This window comes from Amblyraja radiata, chromosome X (genome assembly GCF_010909765.2).
Source record: "Amblyraja radiata isolate CabotCenter1 chromosome X, sAmbRad1.1.pri, whole genome shotgun sequence".
NCBI classification, from domain to species: Eukaryota; Metazoa; Chordata; class Chondrichthyes; order Rajiformes; family Rajidae; genus Amblyraja; species Amblyraja radiata.
Window position 1 is genome coordinate 8,362,862 of NC_045999.1, and position 27,992 is coordinate 8,390,853.

Below are 27,992 nucleotides of genomic sequence, written 5' to 3' on the forward strand. Positions count from 1 at the left end.
ACCGAAGATCTCGGAGAAAATCCACGTGGTCACGGGGAGAACGTGCAAACTCCGTACAGACAGCACCCCTGGTCGGGAAGAATTATACACCCCTTGATTCTTGACTCTCATTCAACATCACAACTCACCTTGATCTCCCGGTGGCCCAGCACTTCAACTCCCCCTCCCATTCCGAATCCGACCTTTCAGGCCTGGGCCTCCTCCATGGCCAGAGTGAGTCCCACCGCAAATTGGAGGAGCAGCACATCATATTCCGCTTGGGTAGTTTACACCCCAGCGGTATGAACATTGACTTCTTCAATTTCAGGTAGCCCCTGCTTTCTCCCTCCTTCCCCTACCCTTCCCAGCTCTCCCACATATCCTACTGTCTTCGCCTCTTCCTTTCTTCCTCCCACCCCCCCCACCTCCACATCAGTCTGAAGAAGGGTCTCGACCCGAAACGTCACCTATTCCTTCGCTCCATCGATGCTGCCTCACCCGCTGAGTTTCTCCAGCATTTTTGTCTACCTTAGCTCCATAACTGACATCATTTATCTTAGAGTGCGTCTATAATAATTTGAAATATTTCACTCTGAATTATGAGTTGGAAACTTTCGTGTTTTCCAGGAAAATAACCGAGACTGCTTCAAGGGTAAAGAAGGCATACAACGCCCACTCTACGCTAATCAAACGCATCGTCCTTGGTCTCTTGGCCGCAGGTAAAGATTACTAGTTGGGCCGCTGCCTGGCATGGTTCAGCATCGATCACATATGGTCATGGAGTCGTACAGCACGGAAACAGGCCCTTCGGCCTAAGTTGGCCCATACCGACCAAGATGGCCTCCCTCTACACTAGTCCCACCTCTCCTCTGATGGGGAAATTCCTGCCTTATCTAAGACCCTCATCGTTTTCTTCTCAACTCCCTTGCTATTGAGGGAGTGCAGCGTAGGTTCACGAGGTTACTTCCCGGGATGGCGGGACGGTCATATGTTAATAGAATGGAGTGGCTGGGCTTGTATGTGGAGGGGTCACTGTGGTGGGATGTATCTTGTGTGTTCCGTTGCTTTTTATTTGTAAAGGCCCTGTCCCACAATGCGAGCTCTCCTGAGTTTAAAAAAAAATCAAACTCGTGGTAAATGCGTAGAATGTACGTAGCGGGTACGCCGGAGCTCGTGGATGTCTCATAGCGGCTCGTAACGCTAACGGCAGGTACTCGGGAAACGCGGTAACTCGTGAAACTCGTGAAGTTATTTCAACAGTGTGAAAAATTTCCAAGAGTAAATAAATGAAGTACCACGAGTTTTAATTTTTTTTTAACTCGGGAGAGCTCTTGGGCAAACTCGTATCGTGGGACAGGCTCTTAAGATTGGCTTGGCAGATGAAATTCCTCGTATATTGCAAAACATACTTGGCTAATCAAGTATGATTGTGATTGTAAAATGAGCTACGTTTCATGTTGTTTCCCCTCTCCGCTCCCCACCGCAGCTTTACTTGGATTCCTCATCGCCGCCTGCATGCTGGATCTCCAGCGAGCCCTTGCTCTCCTCATCATGATGTGCATCGTGGTTTTCTTCATGGTTTACGGGCTGGTGAAGAAGTTGTTCGGGGAACAGATCCTCCACTTCTTCTCCCCTGCGTGTTCCTTCCTGCAGAGAAACAGCAAATGGTTCAAATGGTAGGTGGTTTGTACCCGATCTGCGTTGTTAAAGCGCTTATTCTTCATGCTGTCGCAACGTTTACGATACGATACAATACCGTTGAACTTTATTTACCCCAGGAGGGACATTGGTCTGCCAACAGTCATAAAACACGACAAGAAACATGAAACATGAAATTAGTGACAAGTGAAAAGTCCAGGATTGGGGATGTATAATTATTGGAGAGGGGAGGGGAGTTAAAATGGCGCGCAAAGATTTTGTACATCCCAAAATCGTGGGGCGCCGCGCGCGACCGAGCGTCACTGCCGACGTCACCACGTCACCTATTGTCCAATTAGGAATGGACAATAAAATCTGGCATCGCAGGTCACGTACAAAATCTGTGGCTGCCACAGAGTGGCACGGTGGCTCAGCGGTAGAGTTGCTGCCTCACAGCGCCAGAGACCCGGGTTTGATCCTTACTACGGGTGCTGTCCATACAGAGATTGTACATTCTCCCCGTGACCTGCGTGCATTTTCTCCGCTTTCCTCCTACATCCCAAAGACGTGCGGGTTTGTAGGCCGATTGGCTTCTGTAAATTGTCTCAAGAGTGTAGGATAGAACTGGTTGGTGTGGAGTTGATGAGCCGAAGGGCCTGGTTCCACGCTGTAATTCTAAATACTAAAAAAGACCAAGAACTCTGCTATCTGTCGAAGTCTTATTGAAGAATCCGACCCAAATCATCACCTGTGCATACCCTCCATGTATGCTGCCTGACCCGCTGAGTTGCTCCAGCACTTTGTGTTTTGTTCTGTAAGATCTTCATGTTAGGTGCTCCTTGCATCCCACCTCTTATAAACTATTGAACAGAGTAATATCAAATGAAGGGACCAACAGACTGAAATGTTCCTTGATCAGCATTCCCTCTGTCCAATTTTCACACCTAACACTTCCTTATCTATGTACCTCCCACTCCCCTGACATCAGTCTGAAGAAGGGTCTCGACCCAAACACAATCTCACCCCGATCACTCCCTCTTCTCGCCTCTCCCATCAGGCAAGAGGTACAGAAGTGTGGAAACGCACACACCTCCAGATTCGGAGACAGTTTCTTCCCAGCAGTTATCAGGCAACTGAACCATCCCACCACCAACTAGAGAGCGGTCCTGACCCCGATCTGTCTTTAATCAGATTTTATTGAACTTTATCTTGCAACAAACATTATTCGCTTTATCTGTCTGAAGAAGGTTCTCGACCCGAAACATCACCCATTCCTTCTCTCCAGAGATGCAGCCTGCCCCGCTGAGTTACTCCAGCTTTTTGTGTCTATCTTCGGACTAATAGTTTGTTGGGTTTCCTTCTACCAGGCTGGTTGCCCTGTTGGCGGTGGTGGGACTAGTTGCCTGGCTTGGCGCGGACACGGCAAGAAGACCCAAACAGCTGATTTCCTTCGGAGGATTGTGTACGCTCGTCACCTTGCTCTTTATCTTCTCCGCAAGGCCGCAGGCGGTGAGTCGATCTTCCAGTCCACCCTGCGCTTGTCCTGTCGTCGCACTTCACAAGTCCACAGGTTATAGGAATAGAATTAGGCCATTCGGCCCATCGAGTCCACCCTGCCATTCAATCATGGCTGATCTCTGCCCCCAAATCCCATTTTCCTGCCATCTCCCCATAACCCTTGACACCCGTTCTAATCGAGAATTTGTCTATCTCTGCCTTAAAAATATCCACTGACTCGGTTTCCACAGCCTCTGTGGCAACGAGTTCCACAGATTAACTACCATCTGACTACAGAAGTTCCTCCTTGCCTCCTTTCTAAAAGAGCGCCCTTTAACTCTAAGGCTGTGACCTCTGATCCTGGACTCTCCCACCAGCGGTAGAGTTGCTGCTTTCCACCGAATGCAGCGCCGGAGACCCGGGTTCGATCCCCACTAAGGGTGCTGTCTGTACGGAGTTTGTACGTTCTCCCCGTGACCTGCGTGGGTTTTCTCCGAGATCTTCGTTTTCCTCCCACACTCCAAAGACGTACAGGTTTGTAGGTGAATTGGCTTGGTAAACGTAGTGTGTGTAGGGTGGTGTTAATGTGCGGGGACCGCTGGTCGGCGCGGACCCGGTGGGTCGAAGGGCCTGTTCCCGCACTGTGTCTCGAAACTAGACTAAATTAAACTCTACCGCTGCGCCACCGTGTGGCCCGCTGTGTGAACTAACTGTGGCCTTCATCTAACCAGGTGTCATGGAGAGCACTGTTTGTGGGGCTGGGATTACAATTTATTCTCGGCATCTTCATCATCAGGACGGAGCCCGGCTTTCAGGCTTTCAACTGGCTTGGGATCCAAATCCAGGTATGTTCAGAGGGAAGATGTCGTCAAATCTAGTCCATTGTCAAATGCACAATGTACAGGTTTCAGGTACATCGAAACTCCTGCTTGAGGCAGCAACTTCCCAGCTTCTTCCCAACTATTATCAGGTAACTGGACTGTCCTCTCACCAACCAGAGCATAGAAACATAGAAACATAGAAAACACGTGCACAAGTAGGCCATTCGGCCCTTTCAGCCAGTACCGCCATTATATATATACACACACACACACACACACACACACACACAACAGTGGGCAGGTGCTGTAGACCTGCACGGGAAGGCAGACGCTCCCGCCCCCATGAGTCTCGGGCAGATGGGGCTCATCAGCCTGGGAAGGCAGTCCATCTAGGAGAGGGAAAACTCTGATTTAAAACCTCCACTGCCTTGTGGCCGTATCCAGTCATGGAAAAGGCTCCAGTAGTGAACCTCAAGACAATCCGGAGTCGGAGCCCCTAAGGCAGTTCGTCGTTGTCTACAACCTCGCTCTGGCAGCTCCTGCGACAGCGCTGGTGACAAACTGTAACGGCCCTGCTGTTCCTTTGGGTCGATCAGCGACGTGGAGAGGGAGGGACGTGGACGTGCTGCATAGACAACAGCCTGTCCTCCATATGACATCGATCGCCCAGGCTTGCATCCGACTAGGATGCATCACCCATGGTCACTCATGACGGAGAGGGGCCTACAACACACGCACACTATACACACACACACACACACACACTATACACACACACACACACACACACACACACCGATATATATATATATATATATTTCTCTCTCGTTTATCATATTTTTTACAGTGTAGTATATTTACATATTCTGTTGTGCTGCAGCAAGTAAGAATTTCATTGTTCGATCTGGGATATATGACAATAAAACACTTTAGACTCTTGACTTTCTTAACCTTGGTGGCCATTGAGTACAGTCCCTTCGAAAACAATTAGCCACAAAAGCTGACAGTATGTCAGATTTCTTCCAGTCTCAACAAGGTGGTGGGTGTACGGAACGAGCTGCCAGAGGAGGGATATGGACCAAGCGCAGGCAGGTGGGATTAGCGTAGCTGGGACATGTTGGCTGGTGTGGGTATGTTGGGTCGAAGAACCTGTTTCAACGCCGTATCACTCTATGACTCCTAACATTTTCCTCCCCAGACCCATTCATTACTCCAGCACTATGTTTTTTGCAAGAGCTACAGAAAGATGATAATATATACCTTCAGATTCAGTGACAGTTTCTTCCCAGCTGTTACTGCCAGAGGTGTCAGAATCCCATCAACAAAAAACAGAAAAGTTTCCATCAGACGTAGGAGCAGAATAGGACCATTCGGCCCATCGAGTCATAAGATCATAAGTGATAGGAGCAGAATTAGGCCATTTGGCCCATCGTCCACCCCGCCATTCAATCATGGCTGATCTATCTCTCCCTCCTAACCCCATTCTCCTGCCTTCACCACATAACCCCTGACACCCGTACTAATCAAGAACCTATCTATCTCAGCCTTAAAAATATCCATTGACTTGGCCTCCACAGCCTTCTGTGGTAAAGAATTCCACAGATTCACCACCCTCTGATTAAAAAAATTTCTCCTCATCTCCTTCCGAAAGGAACATCCTTTAATTCTGGGGCTGTCTACTCTGGTCCTAGACTCTCCCACTAGTGGAAACATCCTTTCCACATCCAATCTATCCAGGCCTTTCACTATTCGATATGTTTCAATGAGGTCTCCTCTCATCTTTCTAAACTCCAGCGAGCACAGGCCCACTCCGTTTCACCAAATAGACAATAGGTGCAGGAGTAGGCCATTCGGCCCTTCGAGCCAGCACCGCCATTCACTGTGATCATGGCTGATCATCCACAATCAGTACCCCGTTCCTGCCTTCTCCCCATATCCCTTGACTCCGCAATCTTTAAAAGCCCTATCTAGCTCTCTCTTGAAAGCATCCAGAGAACTGGCATCCAGAGAATTGGAGAATCCAGAGAAAGCATAAATAGAGCTGTTCTACTGTGTTCCTTCTCATTATGAAAAAGAACTGTGAGGGAATGTCAACGCCGTAAAGGGCATGTCCCACGAGCATGCGACTCCATGCGGCAAGCGCGACCTAACGTGGTCACTTGAGCCGTACGGCCTTGCAGGGCTGGTCCCACTTCGATCGCCGTAGCCCTATGGAGTTGTGCGAAGCTGGTCCCGACATCGCGCGGGGCTCCGAAAAACTGACCGTGTTCAAAAATTCAGCACGGCAACGGCCTGCCTCGACGGGCGTGCGCAGCGTCTCGACGCCGTACGTCACGCGCGAACTTCCCGCGGGCTTCGCTCGAACTTCACGTCACTCACTCAACCTCCGCGCGGCCCCCGCTTCCGGTTTGGTCGCCCTTGCCGCATGCAGGTCGCATGCTCGTGGGACAGGCCCTTTAGTCTTGCTTACCTGTAAATATTAATTCCTCCTGTTTGTTTTTCCTTGCAGACTTTCCTGAATTATACGACTGCAGGATCCAGTTTCATCTTCGGAGATCAGCTGATCGATGGCATTTTCGCATTTCAGGTCACTCTCCTACGTCTGCCTGTTCTCATTCTGTTGATTCTGCCGAGGTTTAACGACACTGTGATCAACCTGTTAGTGTCAATAAGATGATGTTGTGTGGAGGACACAATGAGAGGTTAACCTGGATAAAAAGCTTCATATTTTATCCTGCCCGTACAACCACAATTCCAGATCCGAGGGAGGTGTCTGGCACAGTAATGTTTTTGTTTGGATACTGAAAGGAGAGAGTCTATATTAACACTAAAAAATGTAGAAATCAGGGTGGCACAGTTGCATAGCAGTAGAGTTGATGCCCTACGCCACCAAAGATCCGGGTTCGATCCCGACTACGGGTGCTGACTGTATGAAGTCTGTACGTTCTCCCCGTGACCCGTGTGGGATTTCTAGAACTAGGGGACATAGTTGCAGAATAAGGGGGGGCTCTTTTAGAACTGAGATGAGGAGGAACTTCTTCACCCAGAGGGTGGTTAATTTATGGAATTCACTGCCCCAGGGAGCAGTGGAAGCAGAAACATTAAATATATTTAAATCTAAAATAGATGGTTTTTTAGCTGCCAAGGGGATAAGGGGCTACGGGGAGAGGGCAGGGATATGGACCTAGGTATGGTTAGTATAGTAAGACCTGAGTGATCTCCTGGACAAGTGTCGATCGCCTGGATTGGGGTCGGAGAGGAATTTCCCGGATTTCTTTCCCGAATTGGACCTGGGTTTTTATCCGTTTTTTTGCCTCCCCCAGGAGATCACGCGGTTCTTGGGGTGGAGAGGGGTGATAGCGGTATAAAGGGGAGGGTAGTGTCTTGTATTCTGTGTCTTGTGTCTACTGTTTGTGGGTAAGGGTGTCTGTTTAGTGTTCAGCCATGAGCGAATGGCGGTGCGGGCTCGACGGACCTGGTGGTCTACTCTCGCACCTACTTTCTATGATTCTATGATTCTCCGAGATCTTCGGTTTGCTCCCACACTCCAAAGACGTACAGGTTTGGCTTGGTATAAATGTAAGTCTAGTGTGTGTAGGATTGTGTTAATGTGCGGGGATCGCTGGTCGGCATGGGCTCGATGGGCCGAAGGTCCTGTTTCCATGCTGTAGCTCTAAAACTAAAACTATACCAAGATGCCCATTTCCCAATAGGGCATTGAGAAATGTAATAACTCCTGAAATGGTGTGGGGTTACGAGACCTGGGTTCTTTGGCTGTTCTCGCCCAGTCCATGGCTGGTTGTGAATTGGAATCCTGGCCATTGTCCCTGCATGAGCTCCGTCAACATGGTTTGACTTGTCTCCCCGTCCACAGGCGCTGCCGATTGTTGTCTTCTTCAGCTCCGTGATGTCCATTCTCTACTACATTGGCGCCATGCAGTGGATAATTCTCAAGGTAGGTATAGCTGAACGCACAGCGCGATAGTGTCAGTGCTTGGCGTTCCCCTTCTGAAAGCCATTTATCGACTTCAATGGAGCACAGTTTGGAGGCAGAACACAATGAGCCACCCCTGAGGTACATCACTCTGAAGGTAACATGTCTCATCTTATGCTTCCCTCTCTGTGTCAACCCACCATCACTCTCTCACCTCACCTCGCTTTGCCTTCCCATACACACTGACATATTATGGTACTGAAGTTAGACACAAAAAGCTGGAGTAACTCAGCGGGACAGGCAGCATCTCTGGAGATAAGTAACGGGTGACGTTTCAGTCCAAAGAGAGGGTCTCGACCCGAAACGTCACCCATTCCTTCTCTCCAGCGATGCTGCCTGTCCCGCTGAGTTACTCCGGCTTTTTGTGTCTATCTTCGGTTTAAACCAGCATCTGCAGTTCCTTCCTACACAGACACGTAATGGTACGTTTAAGGCACTGCATTTGTCCCATGTACCGAGGAACGGTGAAATTCATTTTTGGATTCAGTTCTGTACAAGTATCACTATACATAAGAAACATTGAAACATAGAAAATAGGTGCAGGAGTAGGCCATTCGGCCCTTCGAGCCTGCACCGCCATTCAATATGATCATGGATGATCATCCAACTCAGTATCCTGTACCTGCCTTCTCTCCATACCCCCTGATCCCTTTAGCCACAAGGGCCACATCTAACTCCCTCTTAAATATAGCCAATGAACTGTCCTCAACTACCTTCTGTGGCAGAGAATTCCAGAGATTCACCACTCTCTGTGTGAAAAATGTTTTTCTCATCTAAGCACTGAGATACATCTTGGATAAGCATCTCAGATGCAGTACAAGTGTATAACAGTCGTACTCTGAGACAGTATGCAGAGATGCCACATGTTCAAGTCCCAGTTGTTGTAAGTGCAGGGATCTTGACCTGACCATGAAGGTCTGTTGTCCTGGCAACGTTGCAGGGTCGGACTGGCCAAGTGCAGCCGTGGTGTCCTCCACCGCTGTAGACCGCGTGCCCCTTGGAGCGGCGCCCGGTCCAGTCGAGCCCCATGTTGCTGCAGGTCCTCCAGCAGTGCCCGACCTAATTGAGCCCCAGGCTTCTGCGGGGCCTCCAGCGGCCTACTCCCCCACCGAGGCCATGCACTCCCTCCCGCAACCCGCCAGCTCACCGGCCCTCCAGGTGTGTTCCCGTGGGCCCTCGAACGGCGGGCTGCGGTCTACATGGATGTCTCGCTGTTACGACATCGCTAAGTGCAGTCCGTACGGACTGTGTTGTCATTTCTCCAGATTGCGTGGCTGATGCAGGTCACTATGGGCACGTCGGCAACGGAGACTCTGAGCGTCGCTGGCAATATCTTTGTGGGACAGGTAGGTCGACAATCACAGGTAACTGCCTCCTCCAGCTGTGTTGCAATGGTTCTACCTTCACTCCTGCCAACCTGCTTTGGCATTCGGGACAACGGCATCGCTCCTTCTCGAGAACATCAATGGTTCCGAGCCAGATGTCTCCGCCATTGTAATGCCAGTCAGGACCAACAGGCCAATGTTTGGATAGCTTACATAGAAACATGGAAGATCAGTGCAGGAGTAGGCCATTCGGACCTTATGGCCAGCACCGCCAATTAATATTCTCATGGCTGATCATCCAAATCAGTACCCCGTTCCTGCTTTTTCCCCATATCCCTTGATTCCGTTAGCTCTATATCTAACTTTCTTAAAAAAACATGCAGTGAATTGGCCTCCACTGCCTTCTGTGGCAGAGAATTCCACAGATTCACAACTCTTATTCTTATGCCCCTGTCCCACTTAGGAAACGGAAACCTCTGGAGACTTTGCGCCCCGCCCAAGGTTTCCGTGCGGTTCCCGGAGGTGTTTGTCAGTCTCCCTACCTGCTTCCACTACCTGCAACCTCCGGCAACCACCTGCAACCTCCGGGAACCGCACGGAAACCTTGGGTGGGGCGCAAAGTCTCCAGAGGTTTTCGTTCAGGTTCCCTAAGTGGGATAGGGGCATTACACAGTGATCCCTGATTCAGGACTCCCCCAACATCGGGAATATTTTTCCTGCATCTAGCCTCTCCAATCCCTTAAGAATTTAATATGTTTCTATACGATCCCCTCGCATCCTTCCAAATTCCAGTGAATACAAGCCCAGTCGACCCATTCTATCATCAAGAAAGAATGATACGTACATTGAATTCTCCAATTTTAGGTAATTAACTTTAAACACCCCACTTCCCTACCCGAATCACCCCTCCCCCCCTCTCTTCCCTGTGGCCCATCCGGACTTGTACCCAGTTCTCCCCTTCCCCTCCACATCCACCCATATTCCTTCATCTGGCTTCACAATTCGTACTTCTTCTATCCTTATCTGACACCAAATTGTCTTTCCATCTATGGCCTTTGTCCAACCAGCTGCCCATCAAGCATCCTCCTCACTTGTATCCACCTATCGCTCGCCAGGCTTTGTCCTGCCCCTCCTCATGTCCAACTTTCTCATGCCACCACCACCCACCACATTCAGTCTGAAGAAAGTCTAGATAGATCAGCCATGATTGAATGGTCCGAATGGCTTAAGTCCCAGCCCGAAACGTTACCTATCCATGTTCTCCAGAGAGACACAAAATGCTGGAGTAACTCAGTGGGACGGGCAGCATCTCTGGAGAAAAGAAATGGGTGACGTTTCGGGTCGGGACCCTTCTTCAGACTGCAGCTGCTGGTTTGCAAAGAAGGAATAAACAAAAGTGCTGGAGTAACTCAGCGGGACAGGCAGCATCTCTGGAGAGAGGGAATGGGTGACATTTCGGGTCGAGACCCTTCTTCTGACTGAAGAAGGGTCTCGACCCGAAACGTCACCCATTCCTTCTCTCCAGAGATGCTGCCTGTCCCGTTGAGTTACTCCAGCATTGTGTGTCTATCTTCGATTTAAACCAGCATCTGCAGTTCCTGCCTACAACACCTGAAGGAATGTTTCTTTTCAGACGGAAGCGCCTCTTCTCATCCGACCCTATCTGATGGAGATGACCAAATCAGAGATCCACGCTGTGATGACTGGGGGCTTTGCTACCATCGCTGGCAGTGTGCTTGGAGCCTACATCTCCTTCGGGGTAAGAGCCAGCCAGTCTTGAAGCATCAATGACCATCTACATTTGTCTTTTCACTTGAAACTTTCATAGAATGATGGGTGGCGCAGCGGTGGAGTTACTGCTTTGCACCACTTGCGGTGTCACAGACCCGGGTTCAATCCCGACTACGGGTGCTGTCTGTACGGAGTTTGTACGTTCTCCCCGTGGCCCGTGTGGGATTTTTCCAGTTTCTTCCCACACTCCAAAGATGTGCAGGTTTGTAGGTTAATTGGCTTGGTATAAGTGTATGTAAATTGTCCCTAGTGTGTGTAGGTAGGGCTGCGCGCTTATCCTCTAAACTAAACTGAACTAACAAAGGGACAGCAAGAAACCTAGAAACCACCGGCCAAAAACACGGAGGCTGAGATTCAAGTCCAACTCAAACGGCACGGTGGCGCAGCTGGGAGAGCCACCGCCTCACAGCGCCAGAGACCCAGGTTCGATCCTGACCTCGGCCGCTTTCCGTGCGGAGATTGCACCTTCTCCCCGTGACCGCGTGGGTTTTCTCCGGGTGCTCCGGTTTCCTCCCACATCCCAAAGAGACGTGCGGGTGGGTCTGTAGGTCACTTGGCCCTCTGTAAAATAGCCCCTAGTGCGTATAGAGTGGATGAGAAGGTGGGATGATGTAGAATAATGTGAATGATGGATCAGTGGTCAGCATGGACTCGCTGGGCCGAAGGGCCTGCTTCCATGCAGTCTCCATAAACTAAAGTAAACTACAAGGTCAAAAATGTGAGGCATCGTTTGTTAAAAGCTGGTACTAAGACAGAATCTTATAGCCTCAGAATCAAAGGACATTCTTTTAGGGAGATGAGGACAAAATGTCTTTAGTCAGAGCGGGTGGTGAATCTGTGGAATTCTTTGCCACAGAAGGCTGTGGAGACAATAGACAATAAACAACAGGTGCAGGAGTAGACCATTCGGCCCTTCGAGCCAGCACCGCCATTCAATGTGATCATGGCCGATCATCCACATTCAGTACCCCGTTCCTGCCTTCTCCCCATATCCCCAGACTACGCTATCTTTAAGAGCTCCATCTGACTCTCTCTTGAAAGCATCCAGAGAATTGGCCTCCATCGCCCTCTGAGGATCCACTGCCTTCAGTGGATATTTTTATGGCAGGGATAGAGAGATTCTTGAATAGTACAGGTGTCAGAAGTTATGGGGAGAAGGCAGGAGAATGGGGTGAGGTGGTAGATCCGCCATGATTGAATGGCAGAGTAGACTTGATGGGCTGAATGGCCTAATTCTACTCCTATCACCATACGACCTTATGCCGGTGCCTGCGCACATCCCGCCATTCCCTGCAAATCCATGTGCCTATCCAAAAGTCTCTTAAATGCGATGATTATATCTGCCTCCACCACCACTCCTGGCAGCATGTTCCAGGCACCCACCACCCTCTGTGTAAAAAAACATCATGTGCATCTTCTTTTCATTTTGCCCCCTGACCTTCAACCCACGCCCTCTAATATTAGATATTTCTACCTGGTGAAAGGGTTCTAACTGTCTATCATATCTACGCCTGGCGTAATAGATGCACGGAGTCTCTTGCCCAGAGTAGGGGAATCGAGGACCAGAGGACAGAGGTTCAAGGTGAAGGGAAAAAGATTTAATAGGAATCTGTAGGGTAATTTTTCCACTCAAAGGGTGGTGGGTGTATGGAACAAGCTGCCAGGTGAGGTAGTTGAGGTTGGGACTATCCTAACATTTAAGAAACAGTTAGAAAGGTACAGTTCCTTCCTACACATCCTAATTTCGTTTTTAATTCATCTTTAATTCACCGGGCCGCCGTTGCGACGACTGCGGAGGCCTGAAATAGTCCCCGACCACGGCGTGAACAAGAGGAAGAGGACTGGACTTTGCTGCCTTCCCTCACAGTGGGAACCATTGTGGGAGGATGCTTTTATGTTTAATGTTAAATTCTTCTTTAATGTTGTGTCTTATTTTTATTGGTATGCTGCAAATGGCAACTCAAATTTCACTACACCAATTGGTGTACGTGACAATAAATGTCCTTTGTCCTTTGTCTTTCAAGAAACTGGCCGGAATCCCTTGGGTTAGTTGTTCTTCTCCATTAATATCTTTGTCCTCGCCTTGTCTTCCAGATTAATGCGTCCAATTTGATAGCGGCATCCGTGATGGCAGCGCCGTGCGCTCTCGCTCTTTCCAAGCTCAGCTACCCTGAAGTCGAAGAATCCAAGTTCAAGACTGAGGAAGGAGTGAAACTAGACAGTAGGTGTGTGCGTCCAGCTCTGCTCTGTATGTGTCCACGATCAAAACGCTCCGGAGTCTTCAACGTCTTATTGCCCCTGTCCCACTTAGGAAACCTGAACGGAAACCTCTGGAGACTTTGCGCCCCACCCAAGGTTTCCGTGCAGTTCCCGGAGGTTTTTGTCAGTCTCCCTACCTGCTTCCACTACCTGCAACCTCCGGCAACCACCTGCAACCTCCAGGAACTGCACGGAAACCTTGGGTGGGGCGCAAAGTCTCCAGAGGTTTCCGTTCAGGTTTCCTAAGTGGGACAGGGGCATTAGGACATAAGTGATAGGAGCAGAATTAGGCCACTCGGCCCATCAGGTCTTCTCTGCCATTTGATCATGGCTGATCTATCTCTCCCTCCAAACCCCATTCTCCTGCCTTCTCCCCATAATCTCTGACACCCATACTAATCAAGAATCTATCTATCTCTGCCTTAACATTATCCATTGACTTGGCCTCCACAGCCTTCTGTGGCAATGAATTCCACAGATTCACCACCCTCTGACTAAAGAAAATCCTCCTCAACTCCTTCCTAAAGGAACGTCCTTTAATTCTGAGGTTGTGCCCTCTGGTCCTAGACTCTCCCACTAGTGGAAACATCCTCTCCACATCCCTTCTATCCAAGCCTAGGATACTAGGCTCAGTAGGAATTGGGACTTGAAATTGGGTGGCACAGTGATGTCCAAACCTACAGTGATGGGGTTGCTAACTCACAGCACGGAAACAGGCCCTTCGGCCCACCATGCTAACCAATGATGACCTATTCATGATCACTATCCTGCACACTAGGGCCAAATTACATTTCTACCGAAGCCAACAAACCTACAAACTTGGCCGTCTATGGAGTGTGGGAGGAAGCCAGAGCACCCGGAGAAAACCCACGCGGTCACAGGGAGAACGCACAAGCTCCGTACGGACAGCACCCGTAGTCTGGATCGAACCTGGATCTCTGGAGCGTTTAAAGCTAACCGTCTCTTTCTTTTGTTTATTCCCCCTTCAGCGGAGAACAGAATGTTCTAGAAGCTGCAAGTAATGGTGCCTCTGCCTCGGTTGGTTTGGTTGCTAACATCACCGTGAACCTGCTTGCATTTTTAGCTATTCTGAAGTTTTTGAACGCGGCTCTCTCTTGGTTTGGAGGTATGGTGGACTACCCTCAGCTCAGCTTCGAGGTATGATACATCTTTACCCCTCGACATGTCCCCCTGTAAACACTACACCCATATCCACACAGACCAGCCGTACACACCTCCAACCAAGACCTCCAGAAATCGCTGCCAATTGTGGACGCAGCCCAGACCATCACACAAACCAACCTCCCTTCCATCTGAAGAAGGGTTTCGGCCCGAAACGTTGCCTATTTCCTTCGCTCCATAGATGCTGCTGCACCCGCTGAGTTTCTCCAGCATTTTTGTGTACCTTCCCTTCCATTGACTCCATTTACACCTCACGCTGCCTCGGCAAGGCCAGCAGCATAATCAAGGACGAGTCGCACCCTGGCCACTCCCTCTTCTTCCCTCTCCCATCGGGCAAAAGGTATAGAAGTGTGAAAACGCACACCTCCAGATTCAGGGACAGTATCTTCCCAGCTGTTCTCAGGCAACTGAATCATCCTACCACAACCAGTGAGCAGCGCTGAGCTACTATCTACCTCCTTGGTGACCCTCGGACTATCCTTGATTGGACTTTGCTGGCTTTACCTTGCACTAAACGTTATTCCCTTATCATGTATCTATACACGGTGAACCTTCTAAACTCCAGCGAGTATGCTAACCCACTCATTCCTGGGATCATTCTCGTAAACCACCTCTGGACCCTCTCCAGAGCCAGCACATCCTTCCTCAGATATGGTGCCCAAATTTGCTCACAGTACTCAAAATGTGGCCTGACCAGCACCTTATAGATCTTTAAAGGCCCTAAAGAACTTTAAGGGCTTCCCTCTGTCATAGTTCTGTAGGGAAACACCGTTCAATTCTCCCTGACTGCTTTGAGCTTAAAGAATCCGCCTGTTCTACACATCTATAACGACATCTGAACTCAATAGATAATAGTCTGCTTTCCTGTTTTTGCCACCAAAGTGGATAACCTCACATTTATCCACATTATACTGCATCTGCCAAACATTTGCCCACTCACCCAGCCTATCCAAGTCACCTTGCAGTCTCCTAGCATCCTCCTCACAGTTAACTTTGAGCTGGGAAGCCGTAGAATCCGCCTGTTCTACACATCTATAACGACATCTGAACTCAATAATGACACGTGGATAGTAGAAACATAGAAACATAGAAATTAGGTGCAGGAGTAGGCCATTCGGCCCTTCGAGTCTGCACCGCCATTCAATATGATCATGGCTGATCATCCAACTCAGTATCCTGTACCTGCCTTCTCTCCATACCTCCTGATCCCTTTAGCCACAAGGGCCACATCTAACTCCCTCTTAAATATAGCCAATGAACTGGCCTCAACTACTTTCTGTGGCAGAGAATTCCAGAGATTCACCACTCTGTGTGAAAAGTAGTACATGGATAGGAAAGGTTTAGGGGCATGTGGGCCAAATGCCACATGCACAGTGGCACAGTGGTAGAGCTGCCAACCTCACAGTGTCAGGGACCCGGGATAAATCCTGATCTCGGGTACTATCTGTGCTGAGTTTGTACATTCTCCCAGTGGATTTTCTCCGGGTGCTCTGGTTTCCTCCCACATCTTAAAGATGTGCAGGCTTCTGTAAGTTGCCCCTAGTGTTAGGATGCAAACATGGGATGACATAGAACTAGTGTACGGGTGATCAATGGTTGGCATGGGATCAGTAGGCCGAAGGGCCGGTTTCCACGCCTATATTCCACGCTTTTAGACGTTAGAGAAACAGCGCGGAAACCAGCCCTTAGTCCTACAAGGTCCACGCTGACTAGCAATCACCCTGTACACTAGCACTATCCTACATACCAAGGACAATCCACAATTTTCCAAGTTATCTACAAACCTGTCTGGGGGGAAACCAGAGCACCTGGAGGAAACCCCCGTGGTCACAGGGAGAATTTACAATTACAGCACCCGTAGTCAGGATCGAACCCAGGATCTGGCGCTGTAAGGCAGCAACTCTACCGCTGCACCACCATGCCACTTTCTAGACCCTAGACATAAATGAGACTAGCTTAGTAGGGGCATCTTGGTCAGCATAACTCAAATCTCACTGTACCTTAATTGGTACATGTGACAATAAACTGACCTTGAAACCTTGAGATGGGCCGAAGGGCCAGTTTTAGCGCCCGTGACTCGGTGTCTCTACTTCTCCGAGTTAATGCTGTGTACACACACAAAATGCTGGAGTAACTCAGTGGGACAAACGGCACTCTGGAGAGGAGGAATGGGTGACGTTTCGCGTCGAGACCCTTCTTCAAATTTCAGAGATGCTGCCTGGCCCGCTGAGAGACTCCAGGTTTTTGAGTGTATCTTCGGTGTAAACCAGCATCTGCAGTTCCTTCCGAAACATGTTCCAACCGGGAATGTTTTATTGGGGAACCAGGGACCTGCCGATGCTGGCTAACAAAACAAGGACAATAGGTGCTGGAGTATCTCAGCTGGTCAGGCACCATCTCTGGAGAACATGGATAAGCTAGGTAAGTTTATTGGCCAAGTATTCACATACAAGGAATTTGCCTTGGTGCTCCGCCCACAAGTAACAACATGACATACAGTGACAGTTACAAATGACTCAGAAAACACTAAACATTAATAATAATAAAACATTAATGATAAAACACCATTGATCAAGCATGTGAACCAACAAAATACCAGATCAAATGGAGGCTACAGATTTTTGGCTGTTGAGTAGAGCAACTACTCGTGGATAAAAACTGTTTTTATGTCTGGCTGTGGCAGCTTTGACAGTCCGGAGTCGCCTTCCAGAGGGAAGTGATTCAAAGAGTTTGTGGCCAGGGTGAGAGGGGTCAGAGATGATCTTGCCCGCTCGCTTCCTGGCCCTTGCAGTGTACAGTTCGTCAATGGGGGGAAGGTTGCAGCCAATAACCTTCTCAGCTGATCGGACGATGCGCTGCAGCCTCCGGGTGTCGTGCTTGGTGGCTGAGCCAAACCAGACCATGATGGAGAAAATGAGGACAGACTCTACGATGGCCGTGTAGAATTGGACCATCATTGCCTGTGGCAGATTGTGCTTCCTCAGCTGCTGATAGATGAAGCATCTGCAGTTCCTTCCTCCACTACACTGTATACGCCACTCTGGTTGGGGATGTGCATTGAATTGAATTGAATCCTTTATTTGTCATTCAGACCTTTCGGTCTGAACGAAATGCTGTTGCCTGCAGCCATACATGTAATAATAACAAAACACAATAAACACAAATTAACATCCACCACAGTGAGTTCACCAAACACCTCCTCACTGTGATGGAGGCAAAAGTCTTAGAGTTACTGTCTCTTCCCTCCTCTTCTCCCTCTGCGCCGAGGCGATACCCCACCGGGCGATGGCGGCCCGGGGGGTGGTCGAAGCTGCCCGCAGCTGTTGCAACGGGTGCTCCGGAAAACAGGCACCAGCCTGTGACCTGCGAGCTCCCGACATTGTCCTCCACCGGCCCGCGGCCGAGCCCAGGATCCAGGTCGCCGCCGCCTCAGCCGCCGTAGCACCGTCTCCGCTCCGCACCGGGCCGCCCACAAGGCAGCGTCTCAGCCCCGCACCGGGCTGCTCACACGGGAGCGCCTTCCAGCCGGTAGCCGTGCCGGCCGCCCAGGAGTGTCTCAGCTCCGCACCGTCCGCCCTCACCGGAGCGCAGAGTCGTGCCGCTACCCGGACGTCGCCACAGCTCGAAGACGGCCAGCCTCGCGTTGGTGAGTCCTGGCTGGCTCTACCTCCGGACCCTCGAGGTCGGTCGCAGGTTGGAGGCCGCCAGCTCCGCCATTAGGCCTCAGCGCAGACGGGGGAAGAGAAGGGGGATACGACAAAAAGTCGCATTCCCCCGAAGGGAGAGACAGAAAGCTCTGTTTCACCCTCCCCCCACACACATAACACCACCTAATAACCAAAAAAATTACTAAACTAGACAAAAAAAAAAAAAAAAGTGGATATTGAGCACTTTTTTATGCTGTTTTTGCAGAATATTTGCTCTTTTGCAGAATATTTGCTCTTATATCTTCATGCCTCTGGCCTTCATTATGGGAGCTGATTGGGAAGACTCGTTCCTCGTTGCCGAGCTGATTGGAGTTAAACTCTTCCTCAACGAGTTTGTGGCTTACCAGAACCTTTCCCAGTACAGGAGCAAACGTCTAGCAGGAGTATCTGAATTTATCAACGGCAAGAAGCAATGGATCTCAGTGAGTATTGCGTATTGTAGCAAGTTTCTTTTAGAGATACAGCGCGGAAACAGGCCCTTCGGCCCACCGAGTCTGCGTTGACCATCAAACCACTGCACACACTAGGGACTATCTTAACTCGATCCTACAAACACTGGGGACAATTTTACATTTATAACCAATGCAATTAACCTACAAACCCTGTACATCTTTGGAGTGTGGGAGGAAACCGAAGATCTTGGAGAAAACCCACGCAGGTCACGGGGAAAAGGTACAAACTCCGTGTAGACAGCACCCGTAGTCAGGATCGAACCCGGGTCTCTGGCGCTGTGAGGCAGCAACTCTACCACTGTGCCACCGTGCTGCCTAATGTGAAAGTCAAAAGTGAAGTTTCAGCCAACAAGTAGCCAAGGAACTGCAGATGCTGGGTCAGAAAAAAAGGGCACAAATTGCTGGAGTAACTCAGCATCTCTGGAGAACATGGATGGCGGTGATGTTTCGGCGTTGGGACCTTTCTTCAGACTGATGCTGGAGGTGGAGAAGCAAGCTAGGAGAAAGGTGAGGCAGGACAAAGCCTGGTAAGTGAGACGTGCGGGTTTGTAGGTTAATTAGCCTCCGTAAAATGCCCCGAATGTGCAGGGAATTTATGTGAAATTGGGACAACAAAGAACTAGTGTGAACTGGCGATCAATGGTCGGCGTGGACTCGATGGGCCGAATTGCCTGTTTCCATGCTATATCTCTGACCTAAACTAGAAGGCTACGGAGGTTTCTACAAAGTCTAAGGCAAGTTTGGTCAATGGGATTAGCACAGATGAATACTTGACGGTCAGTACAGACATAGTGGGCCGAAGGGCCTGTTCCTGTGCTGTAAGACTCTTTCACAAACTGAGAACTTTAATCGCAACATCTGAGAGGTCGGTCGGGGAGATGGATGAGAAAGGTTTGATTTCTGTTTTTATTTGCAGCCTAGAGCCGAAACGATATCTACCTACGCTCTCTGTGGCTTTGCGAACTTCTCCTCGATCGGTATCATGCTCGGGGGACTCTGTAAGTAACTGTCCCTGTGATAAAACCCCTTCAATGTGACAAGGTAGCCTAGAGACATCGAGTGATACAATGTAGAAACAGGCCCTTCGGCCCACCGAGTCTGCGCTGACCAGCGATCCCCGCACGTTAACACTATCCTACACACACTAGGGACAATTTACATTTATACCAGCCTATACGTCTTTGGAGTGTGGGAGGAAACCGGAGCATCTGGAGAAAACCCACGCAGTATCATCAAAGACCCACACCATCCTGGCCACACACTCATCTCCCTGCTACCTTCAGGTAGAAGGTACAGGAGCCTGAAGACTGCAACAACCAGGTTCAGGAATAGCTACTTCCCCACAGCCATCAGGCTATTAAACCTGGCTCAGACAAAACTCTGATTATTAATAACCAATTACCTGTTATTTGCACTTTATCATTTTATTTATTCATGTGTGTATATATTTATATAATGGTATATGAACACACTGATCTGTTTTGTAGTCAATGCCTACTATGTTCCTACTATATTCCTCCAAATACAAGGCGTAGCTATGGGCACACGCATGGGCCCCAGCTACGCCTGCCTCCTTGTCGGGTACGTCGAACAATCCTTGTTCAATACGTACCAGAGCCCCATCCCCGACCTCTACCTCCGTTACATCGACGACTGCTTTGGTGCCACCTCCTGCACCCACACACAACTGACTGACTTCATCCACTTCACCACCAACTTCCATCCAGCACTCCAATACACCTGGACTATTTCCGACACTTCCCTACCATTCCTTGACCTCACCATCTCCATCGCAGGTGATAGACTTCTGACCGACAAGATATGCCTACTATGTTCTGTTGTGCTGAAGCAAAGCAAGAGTTTCATTGTCCTATCAGGGACACATGACAATAAACTCTCTTGAACTTGAACAGGTTACAAGGGGAACATACAAGCTCTGTACAGACAGCACCCGTAGTCAGGATCGAACCCGGGTCTCTGGCGCTGTAAGGCAGCAACTCTACCGCTGCGCCACCGTGCCGCCCATATCAAACGTTTGACAACAGGGTATTAGCAATCAGACAACTAGAAATGACCTTCTTGCAAAAACCATTGAAAGCTCGGTGATGTCCTGAAATTTGGCAAAGATCCATGTTGTCGATTCATGCCTTCTCCACGATAACGACTTCTCTCTGACACACCCTCTCTCCCTTTCCTCCCCGCCGCCCCTTACAGCTGCCATAGCTCCAAACCGTAAGAGTGACTTTGCAGAAATAATCATCAGAGCCCTCGTCACTGGATTCTTCACTTCGCTGGTGAACGCATGTGTCGCAGGTAAACAAAGTGCTGTCAGTATTTCACTCCCGTTCAGACCATGCCTGAAACCATCCACGAAACAAAAATACCGCAATTACGTTCAAAGGTTCAATGGTGCTTAATTATCACCTGTGTGAGGTTCAAATGCACAATTAAATCCTTTCCTTGCCTACCGAGCCTGCATGCAAGAGTCGCCATGTTTCAGCCCCATTTTCCAAGTACTGTCCGAGCTACAGTTGTTATGAGCGGTGCTCAAATCAGGCAAGCCCCAGGCTGTCACAGGCCTCCAGCCCTCCTTCACATTATTTCTATACACTTTGTACATAGAAACATAGAAAATAGGTACAGGAGGAGGCCATTCGGCCCTTCGAGCCTGCACCGCCATTCAATATGATCATAGCTGATCATCCAACTCAGTATCCCATCCCTGCCTTCTCTCCATACCCCCGGATCCCTTTAGTCACAAGGACCACATCTAACTCCCTCTTAAATATAGCCAATGAACTGGCCTCAACAACCTTCTGTGGCAGAGAATTCCACAGATTCACCACTCTGTGTGAAAAATGTTTTTCTCATCTCGGTCCTAAAAGGCTTCCCTCTTATCCTTAAACTGTGACCCCTAGTCCTGGACTTCCCCAACATCGGGAACAATCTTCCTGCATCTAGCCTGTCCAACCCCTTAAGAATTTTGTAAGTTTCTATAAGATCACCCCTCAATCTTCTAAATTCTAGCGAGTACAAGCCGAGTCTATCCAGTCTTTCTTCATATGAAAGTCCTGCCATCCCAGGAATCAGTCTGGTGAACCTTCTCTGTACTCCCTCTATGGCAAGAATGTCTTTCCTCAGATTTGGAGACCAAAACTGCACGCAATACTCCAGGTGTGGTCTCACCAAGACCCTGTACAACTGCAGTAGAACCTCCCTGCTCTTATACTCAAATCCTTTTGCTATGAATGCTAACATACCATTCAGCCCACCGAGTCCACACCGACCAGCGACACCCGCACACTATCCTACACACACTAGGGACAATTTTTACATTTATACCAAGCTAATTAACCTACAAACCTGTACGTCTTTGGAGTGTGGAAGTAAACCAAACATCGCGGGGAAAACCCACGCAGGTCACGGGGAGAACGTACAAACTCCGTACAGACAGCACCCGTAGTCGGGATCGAACCCGGGTCTCTGGCGCTACAAGGCAATACGCGCGATAAAAAGGAACCATCAAACCATTGAGCCGTTGAAATAATGTGAGTTAATAACGGATTATCTATTTGCGGCCTGTTTATCTTTGCTTTCTGTGCTTTAGGGATCCTGTACGTGCCGAGGGAGGTTTTAGACTGCATCAGCTACCTCAATAGCAGTGACTTCAGTGGGACCAGCACCGACTTGCAAAGCTGCTGTTCCAGTCTCTACGGGAGGTGAGTTCCACTGCTTAGTTCGGCTTTGTTTAGTTCTAGTGTTTAAGAAGGAACTGCAGATGCTGGAAAATCGAAGGTAGACAAAAATGTTGGAGAAACTCAGCGGGTGCAGCAGCATCTATGGAGCGAAGGAAATAGGCAACGTTTCGGGCCGAAACCCAAAGGAAATAGGCAACGTTTCGGGTCGAAACCCGAAGGGTTTCGGGCCGAAGCGTTGCCTATTTCCTTCGCTCCATAGATGCTGCTGAGTCTCTGAGAGACCCGCTGAGTCTCTCCAGCATTTGTGCAGAGATTCAGCGCAGAAACAGGCCCTTCAGCCCACCGAGTGCACATGGAAGTGCAGAAAATAGAGGGATATGGCTCGTGTACAGGCTGGAGATCATGTTAACAATTTAGCATTGAAGGGATTTTTGGATGGCAACATGGATATGCAGGGAATGGAGGGACATGGGTTACGTACAGCAGAGAAGAGCTAGTATGGGCATCATGTTCAGCACATATATTGTGGGCCAAAGGGCCTCCTTTTGTGCTGCACTGTTCTATGTTCTAAAGAGAGACCATAGTTTTCAACCACGTTCGGGGCAGCACGGTGGCGCAGCGGTAGAGCTACTGCCTTACAGCGCCGGTGACCTGACTACGGGCGCTGTCTGTACGGAGTTCGTGCGTTCACCCCGTGACATGCGTGGATTTTCTCCGAGATTCTTCGGTTTCCTCCCACACTCCAAAGGCGTACAGGTTTGTAGGTTAATCGGCTTGGTATAAATGTAAAAATTGTCCCTAGTGTGTGTAGGATCGCTGGTCGACGCGGGGATCGCTGGTCGGCACGGACTCAGTGGGCCGAAGGGCCTGTTCCCGTGCTCTATCACCAAAGAATGAGGTGATACTTTGCGGGGTTGGAAGGAATGTTGACTGGTCTTATGGTGATCTATAATTCATTGTGTTATGATTGATCATTCTCTGGTCAAGAATAACAAATAGCTATCTCTCCTTTATTCTTCTGCTTTCTACCTCTGATTCGTTTCTCTTCATTTTCTTTCTTTTCTCATTTTCCTTTTCTGATATAACCATATAACAATTACAGCACGGAAACAGGCCATCTCGACCCTTCTAGTCCGTGCCGAACACTTATTCTCCCCTAGTCCCATATACCTGCGCTCAGACCATAACCCTCCATTCCTTTCCCGTCCATATAACTATCCAATTTATTTTTAAATGATAAAAACGAACCTGCCTCCACCACCTTCACTGGAAGCTCATTCCACACAGCCACCACTCTCTGAGTAAAGAAGTTCCCCCTCATGTTACCCCTAAACTTCTGTCCCTTAATTCTCAAGTCATGTCCCCTTGTTTGAATCTTCCCTACTCTCAGTGGGAAAAGCTTATCCACGTCAACTCTGTCTATCCCTCTCATCATTTTAAAGACCTCTATCAAGTCCCCCCTTAACCTTCTGCGCTCCAAAGAATAAAGCCCTAACTTGTTCAACCTTTCTCTGTAACTTAGTTGCTGAAACCCAGGCAACATTCTAGTAAATCTCCTCTGTACTCTCTCTATTTTGTTGACATCCTTCCTATAATTAGGCGACCAAAATTGTACCCCATACTCCAGAATTGGCCTCACCAATGCCTTGTACAATTTTAACATTACATCCCAACTTCTATACTCAATGCTCTGATTTATAAAGGCCAGCACACCAAAAGCTTTCTTTACCACCCTATCTACATGAGATTCCACTTTCAGGGAACTGTGCACAGTTATTCCCAGATCCCTCTGTTCACCTGCATTCTTCAATTCCCTACCATTTACCATGTACGTCCTATTTTGATTTGTCCTGCCAAGATGTAGCACCTCACACTTATCAGCATTAAACTCCATCTGCCATCTTTCAGTCCACTCTTCCAACTGGCATAAATCTCTCTGTAGACTTTGAAAATCTACTTCATTATCCACAACCCCACCTATCTTAGTATCATCTGCATACTTACTAATCCAATTTACCACACCATCATCCAGATCATTGATGTACATGACAAACAACAGTGGACCCAACACAGCTCCCTGTGGCACCCCACTAGTCACTGGCCTCCAACCTGACAAACAACCATCCACCATTACTCTCTGGCATCTCCCATTCAGCCACTGTTGAATCCATCTTGCTACTCCACCATTAATACCCAACCATTGAACCTTCTTCACCAACCTTCCATGAGGAACCTTGTCAAAGGCCTTACTGAAGTCCATATATACAACATCCACTGCTTTACCCTCATCAATTTCCCGAGTAACCTCTTCAAAAAATTCAAGAAGATTAGTCAAACATGACCTTCCAGACACAAATCCATGTTGACTGTTCCTAATCAGACCCTGTTTATCCAGATGCTTATATATATTATCTCTAAGTATCCTTTCCATTAATTTGCCCACCACTGACGTCAAACTAACAGGTCTATAATTGCTAGGTTTACTCTTAGACCCCTTTTTAAACAATGGAACAACATGCGCAGTATGCCAATCCTCCGGCACTATTCCCGTTTCTAATGACATTTGAAATATTTCTGTCATAGCCCCTGCTATTTCTACACTAACTTCCCTCAATGTCCTAGGGAATATCCTGTCCGGACCTGGAGACTTATCCACTTTTATATTTCTCAAAAGTGTCAGTACTTCCTCTTCTTTGAATCTCATAGTTTCCATAGCTACTCTACTTGTTTCCCTTACCTCACATAATTCAATATCCTTCTCCTTGGTGAATACCGAAGAAAAGAAATTGTTCAATATCTCCCCCATCTCTTTTGGCTCTGCAGATAGCTGTCCACTCTGACTCTCGAATGGACCAATTTTATCCCTCATTATCCTTTTGCTATTAATATAGCTGTAGAAACCCTTTGGATTTACTTTCACCTTACTTGCCAAAGCAACCTCATATCTTCTTTTAGCTTTTCTAATTTCTTTCTTAAGATTCTTTTTACATTCTTTATACTCCTCAAGCACCTCATTTACTCCATGCTGCCTATAATTATTGTAGATCTCCCTCTTTTTCCGAACCAAGTGTCCAATTTCCCTTGAAAACCATGGCTCTTTCCGATTTTTACTATTTCCTTTCAACCGAACAGGGACATAAAGATTCTGTACTCTTAAAATTTCCCCTTTAAATGTACTCCATTTCTCTTCCACATTTCCCATAAAACAAAATGTCCCAATTTACTCCTTTTAAATCCTTTCGCATCTCCTCAAAGTTAGCCTTTCTCCAATCAAAAATCTCAACCCTAGGTCCAGTTCTGACCCTCTCCATAATTATATTGAAACTAATGGTATTGTGATCACTGGTCCCGAACTGTTCCCCAACGCATACCTCTGCCACCTGACCCGTCTCATTTCCTAACAGGAGGTCCAGCACCGCCCCTTCTCTAGTAGGTACTTCTATGTATTGCTGCAAAAAACTATCCTGCACACATTTTACAAACTCCAACCCATCCAGCCCATTTACAGAATGTGTTTCCCAGTCTATGTGTGGAAAATTGAAATCTCCCACAATCACTACCTTGTGCTTACTACTAATATCTGCAATCTCCTTACATATTTGCTCTTCCAATTCTCGCTCCCCATTTGGCGGTCTATAATACACCCCTATAAGTGTTGCTACCCCTTTCCCATTTCTCAGTTCCACCCAAATAGCCTCCCTAGACGAGCCCTCTAATCTATCCTGCCAAAGCACTGCTGTAACATATTCCCTGATAAGCAATGCAACACCTTCACCTCTTGCCCCTCCAATTCTATCACACCTGAAGCAACGAAATCCTGGAATATTTAGTTTCCAATCACAGCCCTCCTGCAACCACACTTCTCTATTTATTTTCTATTTTTCTGTCTCCTTTTTATTGTTAAAATAAAAATAAATAAATAAGAAGCTGTATATGAACTGTAACATGTCAATAGACACTAGGTATCTACGGTGCCATATTATTGTACTTCTAATAAAAATTAAAAATAAATAAAATTAAAAAAAATAATAATAATTTTCTATTGGAATTAATATCTCCCCCCCCCCCCCTTCTCTCCTCAGCACCAATATGACTGGAAATGGAAACTTTACCTTCGAAGGACAATGGACAAATGTCAGTCAGAGTTTCTTGCAAAGCTGCTGCAGTGTCTACAACACCAGTGCACCCTGCCAGTGATTCTTCTAGTTTTCCTCCCGATATTTGTATATATTTTTTTAATTCACTGTGTCCTGTCATCGTGTTAGCCTTGGATGCAGAGATGGTCCACAAACCATTCTCTGCAGAACAAAGATTTTGATGCAGGTTTATACATGCGATTGTAAGAATATGCGTCACAGGTCTGCTCATCGTAACACAAACGTAATTTCAGCCCCTAGCAATTCTCTCTCTTTCTGATCTAGACCCGCAAACTTACAATTCTGTAAAAATGTTTCCATTCCCGTTGATTGTTCTGTTATTTTAGATGAATACAATTTTTGGTAGTATTGTAGAAATCTATCATTAATATCTTTAGGCAGTGTTAATGTTTCTCCCTTATCTGTTCTAATTTTGTGTATTGTTTTTTCCCCGTCCAATTTGCGAAGTTGACGCGCTAATAGTTTTTGTGGTTTGTCACCAAATTCAAAATGTGATTGTTTTGTATGTTGATAAAGTTTTATAACTTGGTCTGAATAAATCTTGTTTAATTTATATTTCAATACTGCAATTTTATTGTGTTTTATCGTGGATGGTGCTGCTGCATTTTCTGTGTCTAATTGCTTTATTTCCATTTCCAGTTTCTGTTGTTTGGCCCTATTCTCTTTATTAAAACATGATTGGGAAGAAATTAATGCTCCTCGTACAAATGCTTTAAATGTTTCCCAAAGAAGCGAGGCAGAGATTTCAGGGCTATCGTTAGCCTCAAAAAACATTTTAATCTGTTTTACTAGATATTCATTACATGACTTATCTTTTAAGATTTGGGGATTAAATCTCCATTGTGACTGTGTCTCTGCCATTCCGTTTACTTTGATCATAAATGTTAATGGGGCATGGTCTGAGATTATGATGTTGTGATATTGTGAGTTATAGGTGAATGGGATAAGTTTTGAATCTACCAAAAAATAGTCTATCCTTGAGTAAGTTTTATGTACTGGTGAGTAAAATGAGTATTCTCGGCCCGATGGATTTTCAATTCTCCAAACGTCCTTAATATTAGTGGTATTAATATATGAATTTAAAAATTCACTTGATCAAGATTTTAGTTTTCTTTGAGTTGATGATCTGTCCAAACAAGCATCCAATGTACAATTTAAATCTCCACCAATTATTAAGTTTTGTTGTGTGCCTTCCGGGATATTGTTAAGAATTCTCTTAAAAAAACAGAGGGCTATCAAAATTTGGTCCATACACATTGAGGAGAGTCACCTTTTTTAAGTATAACTCCCCTATTATTATAATATATCTGCCTTCAATGTCTTCTATCGTTGATATATGTTTAAAGGGTATACCTTTACGAATTAATATTGCAACACCTCTTGATTTATGTGAGAATGAAGAGTGGTACGCTTTAGCAATCCATTTTGCTTTCAGTCTATGTTGTGCTTCCTTTTTAAGATGTGTCTCCTGGAGAAATATTATATCTGTTTT

General features: G+C 47.5%; 1 protein-coding gene across 1 annotated transcript; it reads left to right on the forward strand.

Moving 5' to 3' along the window:
• The first annotated feature begins 1,471 nt into the window (after positions 1–1,471).
• slc28a1 (solute carrier family 28 member 1) lies at positions 1,472–27,184 on the forward strand. Its single transcript, XM_033014950.1, has 14 exons — positions 1,472–1,655; positions 2,985–3,126; positions 3,846–3,959; positions 6,445–6,522; positions 7,810–7,890; positions 9,195–9,275; positions 10,888–11,013; positions 13,140–13,270; positions 14,294–14,462; positions 18,418–18,615; positions 19,562–19,643; positions 20,860–20,958; positions 22,253–22,364; positions 26,426–27,184. Exons 1-14 carry the CDS (start codon positions 1,495–1,497, stop codon positions 26,538–26,540), a joined length of 1,689 nt encoding a protein of 562 aa, XP_032870841.1. The 5' UTR covers positions 1,472–1,494; the 3' UTR covers positions 26,541–27,184.
• Positions 27,185–27,992: the final 808 nt, after the last annotated feature.

Excerpts from the sequence above, each read along its gene's own strand:
- slc28a1 (XM_033014950.1), top strand. The coding sequence starts at position 1,495 with ATGCTGGATCTCCAGCGAGCCCTTGCTCTCCTCATCATGATGTGCATC. Across the intron at positions 3,960-6,444 it reads GGCTTGGGATCCAAATCCAG|ACTTTCCTGAATTATACGAC; the intron begins GTATGTTCAGAG and ends TTTTCCTTGCAG. Across the intron at positions 14,463-18,417 it reads ACCCTCAGCTCAGCTTCGAG|AATATTTGCTCTTATATCTT; the intron begins GTATGATACATC and ends GCTCTTTTGCAG.